The 20,198-nt window shown below is 29.8% G+C and overlaps 1 protein-coding gene across 1 annotated transcript; it reads right to left on the reverse strand.

The window, feature by feature from the left end:
- Window positions 1–18,640: 18,640 nt before the first annotated feature.
- On the reverse strand, window positions 18,641–19,986 carry LOC112286148 (uncharacterized). Its single transcript, XM_024527782.3, has 2 exons — window positions 19,407–19,986; window positions 18,641–19,083 (listed from the first exon to the last, which is right to left on the reverse strand). Exons 1-2 carry the CDS (start codon window positions 19,696–19,698, stop codon window positions 18,893–18,895), a joined length of 483 nt encoding a protein of 160 aa, XP_024383550.1. The 5' UTR covers window positions 19,699–19,986; the 3' UTR covers window positions 18,641–18,892.
- Between the last annotated feature and the right edge of the window lie 212 nt (window positions 19,987–20,198).

Here is a 20,198-nt window from a genome sequence, read left to right on the forward strand (position 1 = left end):
ATTTTTTTATAAATTTTCTTAAATTCTTAATCTTTCTAATCTTCTTGTTACTTTAATGTGCTTAAATACTCTCCAACATCTTTCAATTCTCCTTCATATAAATTTCTTAAAAAATATTTAAATAGTATATTCAAAAATATACCTTCTTTCTTTGATAATGCATTAATATAAAAATTTGTACCCACATCATCTTCCAAATCAAGTATATCTTCATCATTGTAATATCTTGTTCTTAATAACATATTTATAATTGAATTTTCTTTCTCTACAATATGTTTAAATTTTAAATTCATAGATTTTATATATGCTATCCATCTTAAGATAGCAATATTAGGAGTTGAAAAACTTGTAATCATATCTAATAATGATAGATAATTTATTTCTATAACTATCAATCTATCAATCTAATACTCTTTTTTATTTTTCATAGCTATTACTATAATCCATAACTTCCTTTTGATTCGTGCATACATCCTTTGCTTAAAATTCAAAATCTTTGCTCCAAACCTTATTACATATCTATTTTTTTGTTCATCATTTTTTCCAATTGTCCAATATATTTTGATTGGATTTGCATCAACTATTAATATGACTAGTTTTTTACACTTGTAATTTAATTTCTTCAAAGTTGGAGGTAAAGAAAGAATTTCTTTCAATTTTTCTATAGTTTTTTTTTTTAATTTTTCCTTCTATTAAAATCTTTGATTCTTTCTTCATAACTCATATAATAGATCTAGTACATGTACAAAATGAAGTATCTTTATATGATAGAAAATACATGCTCCTAAAAACCTTTTGACTTTTGCCGAGTTTACACATTCTTTCATTTTTTTTATATTATCCATCTTTTCTATATTTGACTTATGTCCATATGATCTACATATGTACCCTACTACAAAAACTTCTTTTACTCCAAATAGTGATTTTGTCTTAGATAATATTAAATAAACATCTTCTAACCTTGTTAAAATCTTTTCACAATCATTAATGTGATTTTCTACAAAATTCCTATATTCCTTTCAATATAATGTTCCATATTTTTTTTTACTTTACATTTCTTAATTGACACATCATTCAAAAAAAACATTATTATTCTTTGAATAAAATTCCTTAATATCTTATGTATTCCATTTATCATATGTAACATAAAATTTGAAGCCTCTTCTGATAATGTATATATTTTGATTAATCGTAATTGTATCTTTATAGTTTTTAAATCTCTACTTTATATTGATAATTGAAATTAATCATATTCTAAATAAAGATCTTCTATAGAATAAATTACTCTCTTTATAAATGCCTCTTCAAATTCATCTACAATTAAATTTGAATCCAAGTTTCTAATAGTTATCTTATTTACTAGATATATATATATATATATATATATATATATAGAATAAACTTCAATGTCCTATTTTTCTTAGGTACTTTAAACCATTGATTGAAATATAGTGCAATAGATGGTTCTAAAATTTCCATCCTATTCTTTTCATTGAATAATTCAACTATCTTTGGCAAATAGGCCTTTGAAATTGGAATTGGCCTCAAATTCTATGGTTCATATGGAATTTTAAAAATAACCATAGGTACTACAATACTTGGATAAATGCACTTTATTTCATGTGATTCAAATGCAAATGCCGTATTATGTCATAAAACTATTTTTTTTGAAACATCTCTCTTCATTCTTTGTTAAAAATTCCTCGCATCCAACTTTCAAACCATCTAATATCAATTCATCTTAGAATTCATGATCTATTTTTTTTAGATCTCTTAAATTATATTGCATAGAAGCCTTTTCAATTCTTTCTACAAAATTTGATGGTAGTGGCAATGCCACTACTTTAACCTTTTTTGCAATGGTCTTATATTTTGTATTTACCTTTACTTTGTACTTATTCATATATTCTATTACATCATAAATTTATTTAAAATTCATGTTTATTATCTTATCACCTCTTTCAAAATCTAAATATAATAAAATTTAGAAATTATTTATAGTATCATTAAAGTAAGATTCTTCAAATATTCCTAATATGTATTCATCTTCATTAATTATTCCATATTTTTTTTTATTCATGTTTCATATTTTTATATTTTTTTTCTATTCTTCTAAATTTATCTATATTTTTTAATAAAATATACCTATCTCATGATAATCCTATAATAGTTTTATTTTTTCTATTAGGTGGAAAGTCATCACCTTATGAAGGATAAGAATCTAATGAAAGTAAATAAACAAATGAGATTCTTTCAAAGAAATAGAAATAGAATAGTATGTATATTAAAAGTAAAATTAGAACGGCTATTGCCAAAAGACAAGAAAACTAGAGACTCTTGAAACTAGACTAAAAACAAGAAGGGAATTGATAAGAATAAAGGCTTTATTCTTGCCTCTATATATACTATCTATTTAGCATCTATGTGACAACGTTCTATAGGACCTCCAAAAACATATTGTCTTTATATGATAGGTATTTTAACTTGCAAGGCAAGTTTTCTATATGGACACTATATAGTTTGCTTGTTTCATAAGCTACCAATAGACATGGCTTGTGATTAGTTTGTTGATCAAATTTCTAACCTATCAATCAACTAAAAATACATGTAAAATCAAACAGTGTCTATGAAGCTTCTAAAAAGCTTGTCTAGAAGATATTATAAAATAAATCTATTTTTATCTATTTCTATGTATTTATACTACCTAGATAATATTTATAATAGATATATATTTGTGACATTATTCTCCCTTCTAGGAATGAGTTCTATGACGAGCAATAATCACATATTGATGAAGTCTAAGATGCAACAAATTGTATTTGCTACATATTCTAATCTTTGTTTCCTTGAAAGATAATTGATAAGTCTTTTTGGCCATTGGTAATATCTCATTCTTGAGAGAGAAGACCACCCTTTGATTTGATTATTATTGAAACATTCATAACTTCTTTGAAACAAAATATTTATAACACCATCAAGAGTTGTGCTTACTTCTAATAAATTCACCAAATATTAAAAGTCTTTTCTTAGATCATTATACCAAATACATTGTATATGTTATCATCTATTCAAAGAAAAACATATTATTCTTAAAGGTCTTCATCCTTATTCTATCATCTTAAAGGCTATAATAATTATAATGTCTCAATTGGTAAGTTAGTAAATGATGGCTTTTCAGTTGAATTTTCCATTTCTTAATTCTCTATTTCCTTAATGCCACAATTATACAAAAATTACAAAGAAGAATATAAGGTAGAATAGAATCATTTTTGAATTGTATTTCTTTTATAATAAAAATATATTATCCTTCATCTTGATTTTGATAGATATTATTGATGAAAAACTTTGAACCTCTCTGTTGTCACCTATATTGAATTGTGGTTATTCCTTATGATAGGCATTTGAATTCATCTTTTATTATTAATTGTGTCTTTATTGTTGCATATAGCTCTAATAAATAATTTATCAAATCTTTTGCCATAGAATTATCAATTTTTCAAAAGTCAAAAATATCAAGTTCTAAATGATAACTATAATTAATAAAGAAAGATATTTTTTATATAGAAAAATACATTCTATTATTATAAATAAACTCTGTCAATGATAAGAAGATTTTTCAATTGTCTTCTTAATAATTGATGGTACACCTTGAGTATTGCTCAAAAACTTGGTTTATGCATTGTGTTTGTCTATCAATTTGAGAATGAAAGGTCAAAAAAAGATTTATATCTACCTTTAAAATCTTAAAAAGAGTTTCTAAAATCTTAATAAAAATTGAGTCTTCTTATTTAATATAATAACTTTTGGCAATTTGTGATACCAATAGTTAGTATCAAAAAAAAACTTGACAATTTCTTCACCTATGATAGTCTTGTACATAATACAAAATATGCTATTTTTATAAAATAATCTACTATTACAAATTTAAAATCACGTAAACTAGAGATTGAAAGATTCGGAATAAAATCCATAAAAGCAAAAGACTATAGTTATTCTACAATAGATAATGGCTGAAGAAGTCGATAAGGTCGATGACAAGGAGTTTTTGACCTTAAAAAAATGACACATGATTAAATCATATCTTTTATAGCCTTCCACATTTGTACCTACAAAAATTCTTTAGATAGTAGCTCCAAAGTCTTGTTATATCCAAAATGTCTTGTTGTTGGAAAGTCATGACATGCTTAAAGAATTCATAAATGTGCTTCTCTTTGTAGAATATATTGGCTTCCTTTGAAAAAAAGTGGATTGCTCTTGATTTCAAATTTGGAAGTATCACAAGTCTTAAAAGAAGTATTTTTGATATCTTAAATAAGAAGATCAAAGGACATATTTGATTGAATTTGCTTGAGAAAAGTTAAATCAATAATCAATGTTGATTTCACTCTTTGAAGATGAAATTATTTTGGCTTCAATAAAATTGTCCTTTATTGATCAAAAGCTGCATTTTTTTCTTTTAGTCCAAGATAAGAATGTCTATAAAGAGCATCAGATAAACTTTGTTGTTTTCCTAGCTGATAAGTGATATTGTACTTGAATCTTATTCTAATAAGCCTAGTAATGATTCAAAACACGTGTTAACATAAAATACTTGAGATTCTTATGATCTGTATATACTGTGATTGGATTGGAAGTACCTTCTAGATAATGATGACATTCTTGAAAAGAATCCATAATTGCAAGAAGTTCTTTGTCGTGGATTTCATAGTTAATCTTAATTTCTAAGAATTTCTTGAAATGGAAGTTATTAAGTAGAGCTTATGATCTTTTCATATTTGTGACAAAAGAGCACCTATATCAAAATCTAATACATTTATTTCCATAAAAAATACCTTAAAAAAGTTGACAAGATATAAATTTGGTGCAAAAATAAATATCAACTTTAAGGCATCAAAAGATTCTTTAATTTTTTTATTCCAATCAAGTTTGTCTTTGCATGTAAGATGTGTAAGAGAAGTCGCAACTTATGAAAATTTCTTGATAAAGATCTAATAATAATTAACAAAGCCTAAAAAATATTGCACATTTCTTATTGTTCTTAAAATCTTTCAATCTATAATAGTTTGAAGTTTCTTTGGATCCATCATAAGTCTTTTGTTGGAAATGATATATCCTAAAAAGTCAACTTGAATAATATAGAATATATACTTGGTATATAATATTTCATCTTTTAATTTTTGTACCACATGAAAAATATAAATTTTGTACTCTTCTATATTCTTAAAATAGATTAAAATGTCATTTAAGTAATAGATAAAAAAATCATCTAGAAACTCACAAAAAAATCATTCATAAGATGTTGAAAAGGAGCTAGTACATTTGTGAGTCCAAAAAGCATGACATTATATTTAAAATATTCATACCTTGTTCAAAATATAATCTTCCATTCATCTCTTTTTTTTAATATAGACCAAGTTATATTCTCCTTATAGATCTATTTTTTTATAGATCTTAGTTTAATTTAGTTGATCAAGAAGTCTAGATATCAAAGATAAAGGATACCTATTTTGATAATCTACACACATTTGCAGTGATCCATTTTTTTTCTTCACAAATAAGATAGGAGTTTCTGTAAGAGATTTTGAATGGCATATGAAATTCTTGACTAAGTTCTTGTCAATGTACTTCTTAAGTTTAGCTAACTCATTTTATGATAAATTGTAGATTGGACCAAATGGTGGCTAACTTCCTTCTTTAAAGTCAATTGAAAAATTATATACACAATGTTCTAAGAAAATATCTGTATTTTCTTTCTCAAAAATATCTTTAAAATCTTAATATTTACTTGGAATTCTACTTGAAGTCTTTCTATCATTAAAAATGGGTGTGGCATAAATAACAAAAAATAACTTTTTTTTTGCAGTATACAAAAAAGCTTTTGTCCTTCCGAGTATGGATTTGGCTAAAATATACTTATTGCTTTCTATAAAACTCTTAATAATGCTCTAAGAAAAATTAAGTTTACAAAAAATCTAATCTATTAAAGGACTATATTTTTTTACGAACTATAAATCTAAAATAATTTGATTAGAAAGAAACCTAATTATATTAAAAAATATACAACTATTATGATCATTTATTGTTACATCTATAGGAAGTATTTTATGAGTAATATCTCCAAAAGATAATAGATGGCCATCTATGACTTCTATATGTACGGATTTAGTTTTTTGTACTAATAGTATTCTACGACTTTTAACAAATTCTTGATCTAAAAAACAAGCTAAGGCTCCTCAATCTACCAAAGTAGAGGCTTTGTGATTATTAGGTCCTAAATGCATATTTATTAAAAAAAAAGAGAGATGGTTCTGAAGAAAAGATAGGACCTTTATTTGTATAAGATTTCAACTGCATAATCCTTATTGTAGCTGGACAAATTTTCTTTCGAATATTTTTTTATCTTTAATAGTCATACTCCTCATTTTGTAGTGGCATCATTTTTTTAGACAATGTTGAACAATATGCTTAGCTTTTCTACAATATAAACACAATCTTTTTTTATGACAATAAGTATTTTTTTATTTAATAAGAGGTTTAAAAAGTATTATATTAATTTCCATGTCTTTTATTTCTAAATATTTAGATTGAGAGGTTGTTGGTATTGTCATTGAATTATAATAGCACGAAGGTTCTCTTGCTTGATTTTCATATTGAAACTCAAAAAGTCGATTGTCACACTTCATAGTAGAATCAATTGTTTGACTTAATATCTGAGGATGAAGTTGAACATCAATTTCTTTACTTCAAATTGTAATCTATAGAAAAATTGGCTAATAAGGGTAGCATCATCTCACTTGATATCAATCACTAGTTGTCAAAATTAGAAAGCATATGATATCATTGATTGATTGCTTTCTTACAAGATACAAGTTTTATTAGTTTCAACACAAATTGCATCATATTTTCTATACATGAATCAAAATTTTTGTAAAAAAGCCTCCAAATTATTCAATATTGGATCTCATCATTCAAGAAAAGATGAAAACTATAATAACGCTGAACTTGAAAGAATTATATCAATAAATCTAACATATGATTCTAGCATTGAATAGCTTTGGAATTGAAGTTAAATTACAAGTTATACTTGATTGATAAATCCTTGAAATTTGGAACTTGTGCCATGAAATTTTTTGAGTAAGGCAACTTTGGGTTCTTTAATATTAGAAGGATGTTCTAGTATATGAAAAGAGATATGATTTAGTGTAGATATTGAAGCAGTTTCAATCATATCTATATCTTCACTTTTTACCATTTTTTTGCTTTAGGTGGCGATAAACTAAGTTGATGCATTGCAAGTATCAACTTCTTCAATTTCTCTTGCATTTGTACTATTGCACTTTTTATTTCAAGAAGCTCTTTCATTATAATACTTAAAAAAAAAATCTAATATTGCTCAAGACAAGAAAAAGAAAGGACTTAAGAACAAAGATAATACTAAGAATAATATTAGTTTAGAAGAAGGTAATATGAAACTTCTAATACGCTTATCAAAAGAAAGGGATAATCCACTCTTAATCAAAAAAAGATAAAATTCTAATATTATAAGTATACTCTTGTCAATTTGTCAAAGACTAAAACTTAATGAAAGTAAATAAATAAGTAAGAGTCTCTCAAAGAAATAAAAATAGAAATAGAAAAATATGTATATTAAAAGTTAAATTAAAATGGCCATTTCTAAAAGACAAGAAAATTAGAGACTCTTGAATCTAAACGAGAAGCAAGAAAAGAATTGATAAGATTGAAGAAGACTTCATTCTTGCCTCTATATATACTATCTATCTAGGTTCCATATAGCAACATTCTATAGAACCTCCAAAAACATGTTGACTTTACATGACACATATCTTAACTTGCAAAGCAAGTTTTTTATATGGATGCGACGTAGTTACCTTGTTTTGCAAGCAACTAACATAGGTGACATATGGATAGCTTATTGACTAATTTTTTAACCTATCAATTAACTACAAACATATATAAAGTCAAAACAATATCTAATTTTATAAAAGATATTATAAAATTAATTTATTTTTACCTACTTTTATTTATTCATATTACTTGAATAACAGTTATAATAAATATATATCTGAAACACATTCCTTCTATCATTGTAATCTTACTTTACAATGGCTTTTAATAAAAATCCTTTAAGTTGTCTAGATCTTCAAATTCTTTCTGTATCCTTTTCAAAAGTTACTCCTTCAAAATTATTCGATTTCTTTCATGATTTTTTACAAATTATCAAAAATTACATTGCATTCTTTCCATCTTGACTTCTTATCCTTGTATAGGCCAAACCATCATCTATTATCGTTGTTTCTATTTGTGAAGCAATAATATATGGCTATTTTAATATAATAGGATATGTAGACATGACTTGCACAAAAACAAATTGTTCATAAATAATATCTCGTATCATCACCTTGATATTTGCACAAGCATTATAAATCTTTCTTTGAATTTTTTGTTGCTTATGTTTAATATCAATAAGCCATTTTCTCTTTCTATATAATTCTTTTGATATCAAGTTGATTTCAAAACCATGATCAATCAATGCTACAATTTATTCTTGTAAATTTTCCAATTTTATCAAAGTTTTTATAGTAGCTCTTGTCCAATGACTTTGAGAATAATGACTAAAATCATGAATCACATCTTTTTCTTCTATAATTCTCACTTGTAAGACAACTCCAAAAAATTTCATTTTATCTTTTTCATCTTCATTGATATCTGTTGTTCTTATACCTTATGCATTTGATGTCATAGTATCTCCTATAGATTGTTGTTTTTTCTTTATTGTGTCAATAATAACTTCTTAAAATTTATACTTTGCAATTCTTAGGATTTCATCAATTGTGAATTTAATTTTTTCACTTAAAATTTTTTCTTCCAATACCTTCTCTAAATGTATAGGAGCTTCAATATCTGATTTTAATTTATAAGTAAGAGCCTTTATTTTTTCTTTCATAATTTTTCTTTCTTTTATAGAAATATTCTCTATTGTCTCTTCATATATAAGATTTTTTTGTTGCCTAGCTTTTTTTCTTCTTGTAGTTCTTTTCGAAGGTCCTTTATTATTTTTATCTCTTCTTTGTTTTTCTTCTATTAATGCTTCATTTTTACTCCTTACAATATAAGTATGCACCAATAATCCATGTATTAGATCATATCTAATAATTTGCTAAATATTATTGCCAACACATTTTAAATCATCTATAGAATTTATTTATTTTTTTAGTATAATTCATTATACTTGACTAAAAAAAACTAAATGTTTTTAGAAATTTAAGATTTATATTCAAACATCTATTCAAACTTGCTTCCATCTAATATGTTGATGCTTCATTGCTTGAGTTTTTAAATTCTTCTTTTATAAACAGCTTCATCTTTCTATTATCAAAGTTTGTTTTTAATTTTTTTCCACTTTCTTTTAAATATATTATACCTTCTTTAAAAAAAATAACTCCATTGCATAATGCTTCTATAAAGTTTTTACATTTCTTTCTTGAATAATCCATGCTATTACCAAATACACCTATGTACTACATCTTCTATCAATCCTAATCTTTTGTTTGTTGATACTCTTAATGATTAATCCTTCTCTTCAAATTTTATAAATTTTATTTTCAAATCTTTCATTCTTTGTATAATTTCATCAATGTCCATTTTTTCTTTCTTTCATGCAACCATTGAAGATTGAATCATAGATGTAGAATTGATAGTAGGCATTTTTATCTTAGATATTTGCAATGGTCTAAAATACCCACCCTATCCTTTTTCCTTCCTCTTTTCATAAGCAATTCTATTGTCTCTTCCACTTCTTTCTAATTTATTGTTAATCCTTCTTTTTTTATCTTTAAGCGAGATTTTCAACTTTTCTTGTAATTCTTCATTAGCGACTTGAAAAAAAAAGATCCACTTTATCTAGATCCAATAATTACTTCTCTTTCTTTGATAAAGAACAATATTATTTTTTGAACTCTCTTAATAATTTTATTGCTAAAAGATCCTTTTTAGGCCTTTTAAAAAATGACTTCTTTGTAATCCAATGACTATCACTTAAGAAAAACTCATCCTTCAATTCTTATAAAAATTTCTTCCATGAACCTCCAAAATATCTTATAATAGACTTCATTTGATTTTTTATTTTTGATTTAATATCTAATCTAAATAATTGAATTATTTTTTTCTTTAAAACATGCTTCAATTCTACTTCTTTTACAAAATAATTTGAATATTTTTTAATATCCTTCCCTTTGAATTGATCAATCTTATCCACAACCACTTGTAATATTTTATTTGTCATACCTTCTTTGCGATCTTAAAGCTATTGATATAGCATAAATAAGGCAAAAGCCTCAAACATGCTTGTAGAGTTGGAATCAAAATATATAGCTTGTCTTGTATCCATAGCTCTACTTCCAACTCCACTTGAAGCATTATCAAAAGCCTTTACTTCTATTCTCTTGCTTTCCTTCTCTAAAATTTAAATAAACCAAAAGTAATTCCAAACACCTTCTACTTCAAGCTTTTCACATTAAATTCATCAAATATATTATTTTATATAGAGTCTTGCTTGAGAATGCTCCGAGCACCTAGCAAATCGAAGAAAAATCCTAAAATCCACTTAGGTATTGGCCAGCCTCCTACTCCAATCTGAATATTATACTTCCAGTGCTAATATTTCTTTTTTGAACTATTAAATTTCTTCCAAAATTTACTTAAATTTTTTAAAATCAAGTCTATTCTCCATATAAAAAAAATTCACTTCAATCCAATTAAAAAAACAATAAAGATCTTAAAAATACTCAATAACTCTCAAATTTCAACTTTTGAGAGCTCAACCTATAAAAACTTTCATAAAATTTGATCTAATTGTTTGATTGTTTTTAAAATTTATGCACACATTTAGAACTCTCTCATCATTACTCTACTAAAAATTTATGTATATACATATTATAGAACTCAAGAAAACTTCAAATGTATAAACATAGTTTTATTTCTTAAAATCTAAACCAATCAAGACCATCACTAATTTTGAAAATTTCCATAAAATTAAATAATGATTCAATTGACGTAAAACTAATGTTCAAATTTTTTTTATAATTCTACTCATAAATTCCACTTTTTTATCTATCAAAAAACTCTAGATTCACCATAGGTACATAGTTTTGTGCCTTAAGGTCTAATTTTGATCCAACTTGACAACTAGTCTTCTCAAGGTATTAATTCTTGGCTTCTTAAGATAAATTCTTCTAAAATGCACTTTCAATTTCTTCCTATATATATCTATATCATTTTATTTTCTAATCTATTTTATTTTGTCTTATTTATGGCTCTAAAAATAAATAGATGCTTATTTCATAAAAAAGAAATAATAATATCTTTTAGTTTTAATATCTTTTTAACTATTATCTATTTTTTAAGATAATTTTCTATAATATTTTAAAATAAGATCTTCTATAATATATTTTTTTTCTTTCTTTCATTCATTAGTCATATTATATCACGATATTATTTGATGCTATAAAAAAATAATTTATTTTTACACCAATATTATATTATGTTGACTTCTCCAAGGTATTATTTATAGAAATAAATGCATTAGACTTTGCCTTGGATGCATATTGTTACAAATGAGAACAAATAACAAACTTCATCTAGTAGTTTTCTATTCCAAAAAAAATTTAGTAGCTAAGATTAATTATGAGATCTACGACAAATACATCCTTGTAATTATGGATTCATTTCAAAAATGGCATCATTATCTAGAAGACTCCTTGAATCTAATCACTATATATAAAAACTACAAGAAGCTTAAATACTTCATGTCAATATATGTTTTAAATTATCCACAAGCTCGTTGGAGCATGTCTTTATCAACATTTGATTTTAAGATCATTTATTGATCCAAAAAACAACAAAGTTTGTTGGACGTCCTTTCTAAATGTTTTTATCTTGTACCAAAAGAAAGAGGTGCATCTTTTGATCAACAAAGAATAATTTTCTTCAAGTTGGAATATTTTTACCTTTAAGTAATAAAATCAATATTGACTATTGATTCAATCTTTATCAAGAAAATTCAATCAAGTATGTCCTTTGATCTTCTTATCCATGATATCAAGAATAATTCTTCTAAGTCTCATGATACTTCCAAATTCAAATTTAAAAATAATCTACTCTACTTTGAAGAGCAATTATATATTCCAAATAACAAAGCACGATTATGTGTTCTTCAAGCTTATCATGACTTTCCAATAGCTAGACAATATAGATACAACAACACTTTGAAATTAATATCTAGAGATTTTTAGTGGCTTCAAATATGAAAGGCAGTCAAAGACTTTGTACAATGATGTGATATTTTTTTAAGATCCAAAACTCCTTATTATCAACCTTGTAGACTTTTTCAACTATTATCTATTTCAAAAAAATCATAGTCTTCTATTTCCATAGATTTTATCATAGATCTTTCAATCTCAAGTTTGTATGATTCTATATTTGTGATAGTAGATCATTTTATCAAGATGGCATACTTTATATCATGTACAAAATCTATTATATGTGAAAAAATGGCTAAGCTTTTTTTTTACAACATCTATTACTATCATGGATTGCTCAAAGATATTATATCTGATAGATGGACTAAATTTATATCAAGATTTTGGAGAATCCTTTTCAAAATTTTTAAGATGGATGTAAAGCTCTCTTTGGCTTTTCATCTTTAAGTTAATAGGCAAACAAAACAAGTGAATCAAGTTTTAGAGCAGTATTTAAGGTGTACCATCAATTATCATCAAAATGATTAGACAACACTTTAGCCATTGATACAGTTTGCGTACAATAATTTAGTACATTTTTATTAAAGGTTGAAACGACTTCTAATGATATTTCAAATATTTTATTTGAAAGAAGTTACAAAGGCTTTAACAATGATCAAATAATAGGATAGTATTCTTTCCTTGATATAAGATACTATTGATGGTTAAAAAGACCTATTAACTATTTTTAAAGAAAACAAACTTCAAAGTATATAGCAAACATAATTTATCGCATCTTGAATTTCTTCAACATATGATGACCGCTACTCATCAAACATATTCCTAAAAGTGAGGATAATATCATGGGCATACATATTTATTTTAATTTTTACCTATATGTTTAAGTAGAAGTAGATAAAATTAAATTTATTTCATAATATTTTATATACAAGCTTTCTAGAAGCTTCATAGATGCAATTTTGACTTTACATGTGTTTGTAATTAATTAATAGGTTAGAAACTTGGTCAAAAAGTTAACCTTGTGTTGATAGCTTGTAGAACAAGCTAACTATATAGTGCATATATAAAAAACTTGCCTTTTAAGTTAAGATACAAATCTTTCAAAGTCAACATATTTTAGAGATCTTATAGGGCATCGCCACGTAGCTCCTAGTTAAGAGTATATATGAAAGTAATAATAAAGTCTTCTTTACTCTTGTCAATGTCTTTCTACTCTTTAGTCTTATTCCAAGACTTTCTAGTCTTATTGTCTTTAATAATAGCCATTCTAGTTTAATATAATATCATCTTTGAGTAACTTTCTAGTTCTTTTAAGTGATACAAGAGTAAATTAAGGATTTTTTTTTTTTAAGATTCATATCTTTGACATTGTTTTGAAATAAGTAATGGTTGAAAAAATCCATAAGATCAATAATGAGGAGTTTTTAATCTTCAAAAAATGTCAGATAATTGTACAAAGTCTTTAACTATCTTTCACATATGAAGCCACTAAAAATTTCTTGATATTACTTCCAAAGTCTTATTGTATCTAAAAATTTTAATTATTGAAAAGTTATGAAGGACTTGAAGAATATGTAATTGTGCTTTGTCTTCTAGAATATATAATTGTTTCTTCAAGAGTTAGCTTGATAATAATAGGTTCAATAAAGAAGAAAAAAATTTAATACTGTTGTTGATCAACCGGAAGCCTAAAATGCTGCACCACTATCATTGAAGTATGGTCCATCTTTACTCTCAATTATTAACTTTTAATTTGTTCAAATACCCTCTCAAGCCATAATTTTATACCTTTATGTATTTTCAAGACCTTGTTGATCTGCTATGCCTTTTTTAATTTGTAAAAAAATAATATATGCAGAGAGAACCAATATCATGACCATAATTATAATAAGAAGCTTGTAGAATCATCGAGAAGATGAAAACCTAATCACTACAAATACCAAAAAGATAATTGTTAACAACTTAAGCTTGTAGAAATTATAGAAGAATCAAGACAAGATAAGGCAATAGGATTCAGCAATGGAATGGCATTAGATGAAAGACTAAACTATATCAAGATACTTCTTTTGGATTGTGCAATGATAGTTCATAAGGTTGCTTCATACCTACTACAACCAATGCTACAACTCCATCTACACTAAACCTTGTCATAGTCAAATCTCAAATCTTCATCAAGAAGTATACATGTAAAACAATAGGAAGAATCCTACGTACTTCCAAAAACTCAAAACTCTTCCAATTGCTTATCAAGCATGGAAGGAAGGAAAGAAAAAAAAAAAAAAAAAAAAAAAAAAAAAATCCACCTTAGTGTAGAGTTTGCAATAGTATGAACAAAAAGAAGGAAAAGATTGACCACCATAGCACTATTCGATTGCAAAAGGAGGAATTCAGATCACAAATGACACGAGATGAGGATGCTACACCACAACACCTCCACACACAAAGAACACAAACGAAAAACATTGACTCAACACTCAGTCAGGGTCCACGTATCCAATATCAATAGAAAAGGCCTTGATACCATCACCAATCTTGTGCCTTGAATACTATTATTATTGACACTTACTCGAAACTGCCCGAAACTCGAAACTGCCCGAAACTCTCCTCTGTGGATTGAGGGGTTTTCTCCGAGAAGGCCCTTGCAAGCATTTTTGAAGCAATGGGACGCAAGTTTCAGAAGCGATGGCATCAGGTAATGGCTGATAATTCCTTCCTTTATCGAAAGAAGAATTCTCTGATTTACGGACTTGGGTTCTACTGCTTGGTGCGGATAGTAGTTGCTAACTGTGTGCTCTTCTCCGGGTCCTGTAGTGATGTAACGATTATATGAACTTATCATTTCCTTCATTGCATCATTTGCAATGTCTAGCACCAGAACATCAGAATTTATGCTCTGCCAACGCTAAATTTAATCACTTACGACGCAAACCCATTAGCATGCCAGATCCGCCATTGGAAAGCCGAAAGGATCATCTGCCAGATGAGGATCCGAAGAGAACTGGGGTAAAAGAGTGTATAAAACTTAACAGCCCCAACATTTTGACAAGAAGAACAAATTGCTGCAGTATGTAGTCGCTTGCGAAAGGTTCAGACTACCGAATCCCACAGTAATCACTACTGACGTTTTGATTCCTTCTTAAAGGTTAAAATAACCTGTCTTGTAGAAAATCTAGAGAACTAATCAGTGTATGCACACCGCCACTATGTTTGACATCTCAATTATTGACAATCCTCGTGCTCAGATTGTCGATGCAGTTCTGTAGTATTAGCAGATCATTTTCATTTGGGCTTGTTTTCAACTAATCTGGATAAGCATAGGTGCATCTGTAGCTAGCAATCAGGGGCTTTGAATGTGGCTCTTGGATTGAATTTTGACGTCTAGCCCATTGCAGACAGCTCTTATGACTGATCCCCAGGAGTCAAACGCCGTGGATTACAAACCTGCAGCTTTGTTGGTCTCGCCACCTTCCCATTAACATCAGGATGAGAAACTCTTGAAGCGGCTTACTTGAGACACAACTTGTTTCTCTGGTAGAGAGTGTTACCAGATCAACCTGTACCGCAGAGGAGTGAGCCAAATCCACGAGCGCTAAAATAAAAAAATAAGCTATCTTATTATTTTTCCCAATTAATGTTGTTGGTGTAGATATTGCCCTCTTCATAGTCTTGTATATTTGTCCAGGAGCACTAAATATCATTCCCATACATCACCTTAAAATCGTGGTCTTTTATTATCACATCTTACCCAAAGTTCCATGAAGTTGAGAATTTTGATTACTGTAGAATTCTCCATCCTAAGTCTTTGCACAGCTATGTTGTCTTTAAACCGTTTATGAGGTATTTATGTTTGAACTTTTACTTCAATTTAGAGATTACAATTTGATGTTCGTATGCCTTCTCAATCGTACACAAGTATTACACAAAGTTTGCCTTTCTAGCACGACCAATTCAACTCACACCATCCAGTGAAGAGAGGAAAAAACACAGCAATGGACGAGAAATACACTGCACATTGAATTCACAGACCCGTGATATCCATTAAATCATTGGGGTGGTCATGGAAAGGAGAAGTCGTGGAGACTACCGCACTGCATGTGAGAACAATGGATACACACCCCACACGCAAGTGCATGCATACCTACGAAAGAATGAGAAATAATGCTGATGGGCGTTATAGGAGCTTCACATCCGTTTTGAATACTATACAGGAATGTGCACAACGGAAAGCGTCATCGACATGATGCAAAGTCCTTGACAGGGTCTCGCTTTCGACAGCCATCTTTTAATCTAGTGATTCAACCAATTGTAAATCCCTCCAAAACAAAACTGTAAGAATAAGGTAGCCAAGTATTTGTTGTATGTACACTCTCTCTCTCGCTCTTCCGCCCGCATTCAATGGGGTGGGCTGCCTGTCTCGTGCACCGATGATATAATCCAAACTACCACCGGTGGCCAAGAGCCCACAGATTGATGGTGAAATGATGCTGAAAGCAAACTAGGCATCTGATCAATCCATTCTCGTTGCAATCAGGACACTGCGCAACGTCGTTCATGTCAGTAATGATCTTGCAGCTGCCAACTTACTCCGGTCATGGAACAAATCTTACCCCACCGCAGCCATCGCATGGTTTTTGGTACTAGACTACAGGAAGATCTTGTAAGAGCGCCCCCAATTTGCCGTCCTTGTGAAGGCGGCGAACTTCATCAGGGCCGCCAATGTAGTGGCCTGTCATGAGCACACGGGGAACTATAATGCATAAAACTTGCATTTGACCTATTCAGCGGAGCTTCTTTGGTGCTGGAGGGCAAAAGTCAATGTCTACGACTCGAATTCAATGCATAGAGGAGTGAGGTGGGATGCAGCAGTCCGCAATGGGCTACCCTCCGCACTCTTGGGCAGTGTTTCGGGCAGAGGAGAGTTTTGGGCAGTTTCGAAGGAGCTGCCCTAAACTCTCTTGGGCAGTGTTTCAGGCAGAGGAAATGTTCGGGCACAAAGGATGGGCTGCCCTTCACACTCATGGAGGATGATGATGGAGTGTTGGGGTGGAGTGACATTGGACTAAATTAATCATCACATGATTTGGGGGTGTGGCTTTAACAAGTCCTTGTAAATGTATTTATATATTAAAGATCTTTAATATTTTTTAAGTAAGATATTATTTATTTAATTTGTGTCTATGTATATCTATTTATTGAAGTAGCATAGGTATTTATTAATTCAATCCCTTATCCTAAAATAATTCCAAAAATTACATGTTTATATAATATATTTTTAAAAAAATCAAAAAGTGCTTCTTATGAATCTAATTTTTATTTTATCAAAAGCCATTGATAGGTCTTTTGAATCATACATAACATCTAATATCAATACTGAAATTAAGGATGATCCATGTCTATTGCACATTGTAGGTAAACAAACTCCATTTTCTCTGAATTGTGTACATTTCCATCCAGTTGTGTTAATATTGCAAAACTTCTGCATCTATACAAAATCATTATTCTTCTTAACATGAACCAGAATGTTTTACCAGTCCTATGGACTAAATCACTCCAATGTATGACAATGACATGAACAGAATAAAGCATACTAAATTGATATTTCATGGCTAACACATCAAATATATTGTGGCCAAATATATTGTGGTTTAATATCATCTATAAAAATAATCATGAAAATCTGAGATTACAGGAAGTGAACAATTTCTTGGTCTAGGGATGAAAACCACCCACATGCCCAGAAAGTGCTGACAATGATTTAACACTACAACTTCACAGATGTCTTGAAGACAACGATTGGCCACTGTAAGGATGATTGTGAAGACAACCACAGCAGTGTTGTATGACATGGGTGTTGGCAACACACCATGTGTATGCTCATAATGTGTACAGCAGTAAGTATAGCAAAGATTGCCATCAAGGTTGAAATTAGGAAGCGTAAGTGGAGGAAATGTTAATTCACCTCTCAGAGATATCACAGATAAGATCACTAGGAACTCCCACACTAGCACATCCCAATCGACTCAAGTTACAAGATGGAGGGAATGTAGGAATGCTAGTTCAGCTACTTTTGATCAAAGGCAGAACTATTAGACACCCCAGCTTAAACATGCAGTGAGATAAATTATGTCATAGCCAGTTGTAGACAACAAGTTAATGTTGGAAACATCTCGTTCCAAATGCAGTGGCTACAACAGAGTTGTAATACAAGTGTATGGATGCTCCAGCCTAGACCGAATTGTAGCCACAGGTGATGTAAGCGAAGGTGACATAGCAGCATACACCATATGCAACATATGATGTTATCTAAAGACTGAGAAGATTCTCATCTCCATAAGGCTCTTAACAAAACAAAACAAAACTAATAAAAAAAAACACATAAGATCAACTCAATTGCAGTTTGTTTGCTGTGTGAAGTTTATGTTCAATCTATAACGCATTGTCAACCACAATGTGTTAAGACTAACGGGTGAGGTACAATTTGTACAATCATGCATACTGCTACCCACTACGAACACCAATTTTCGTAGATCTCAATGTACAAAACACTCCTACCATTCTGCATCTTGCAACTGTACAACTTTAAAACCTACAAGGGCACCTTCTTCAAATAAGATCTACATGACTGAAGCTGCGCGAGGCTGCTGAATGCGATATGTAGCGCCTTTCTTGATGGAGTTAGGCACCTTGTACGAAATTTTATCGCGGTTCTTCAATGACTTGTTCCACGGCGCTTGCGACTTCGGATTCAACTTCAAGTCCCTAATCTGATTAATATTGAATAGACTCAAGTCATCATCAATACAACCTGTCGAACACCGTGCAATTAAGTAAGACACGCGTGCTGGTAAAGTGCTCATGATCCAAAGAAATGAAAGATGAACCACCATTTCAGGGCACGGAATCCAAGCACTATAATATAATACTCCAAGAATGACCACTGCACTAATAAGCATCTACTCCGTATGTAAACAGAAATATCTACTAACATTGTACACATCCAAGTTGTCTTCACATCACCACGCACTACACACACAAGTGCAAGGTCAAGCGGTACGGTAGACAGCAGGGAGGAAAAATGCGCACACACGACAGCCGAACATACATTTTACGTGTAGAGCGAGCACCCACCATCATCAACATCAAAGTTCAACGACTCTTGCGCAATCTCCATTTCCTGCATCTCTTCTTGGAACTCAAGAAACTCATCAAGGTCAGCGATCTCGTCCAAGTCTGCTTCGAACATCTCTTGCTCCTCCAACACAGGCAGGCGTTCCCTCACCCACTGCTCTCGAAAGTCAGGACAAGTTTGAACCAACCTCCACCATTCGCTGGAAAAGTCTTCCACTGCACGAAATGCTGCAGGCACGAATAGAGGCGCATTGGGGTTCAAAGTCGACACCGAGTTTATTTTAGTCGCCATATCTCTCAAAATATCCACCTAAGCCACATAGACGAGCCGATCTGCACAAATACGATCGCAATTGTATCCGATAACCTCCACAGTGAAGCCACAACCACTACACTTCACAAGTCTCCAAGTATCTTTCAAGAAAACCGCAATACCAACTCAAATTTCACTCTGAGACGCTCTCCCTACCCGCCTGCCAACACAAAGTTCAACTAAACACGTCCGCCGACCAAACAATCTAGCAGATCGTCGCAATGTTGAGACCACGATCGTGGTGTGTGAGCACAACAAACCCTTCACGAAGCCAGAGTTGCGCGTGCAAGGGCACCTTAGCCTTCTTATGAGCGACACGATGAACTTTTACGCCGCGTAACTTCCATTGTCCAAAGACAGAAGGATATTTCACTGTGACTCAGCTCATCTCAGTTAAAGTGAAACCGGAGCAAAAACGGGAAAGTTGATGGGGAGGGCTAATAAAAAAAGAAAGGACATTGCGCACCATCTGTAGATCT

The sequence above is a fragment of the Physcomitrium patens genome, chromosome 8 (assembly GCF_059467195.1).
Source record: "Physcomitrium patens ecotype Gransden chromosome 8, ASM5946719v1, whole genome shotgun sequence".
Lineage (NCBI taxonomy): Eukaryota > Viridiplantae > Streptophyta > Bryopsida > Funariales > Funariaceae > Physcomitrium > Physcomitrium patens.

Coding starts and splice junctions, on each gene's coding strand:
- LOC112286148 (XM_024527782.3), bottom strand. CDS start 19,698: ATGGCGACTAAAATAAACTCGGTGTCGACTTTGAACCCCAATGCGCCT. Junction 19,084..19,406: donor GAACTTTGATGTTGATGATG/GTGGGTGCTCGC, acceptor GGTGTTCGACAG/GTTGTATTGATGATGACTTG.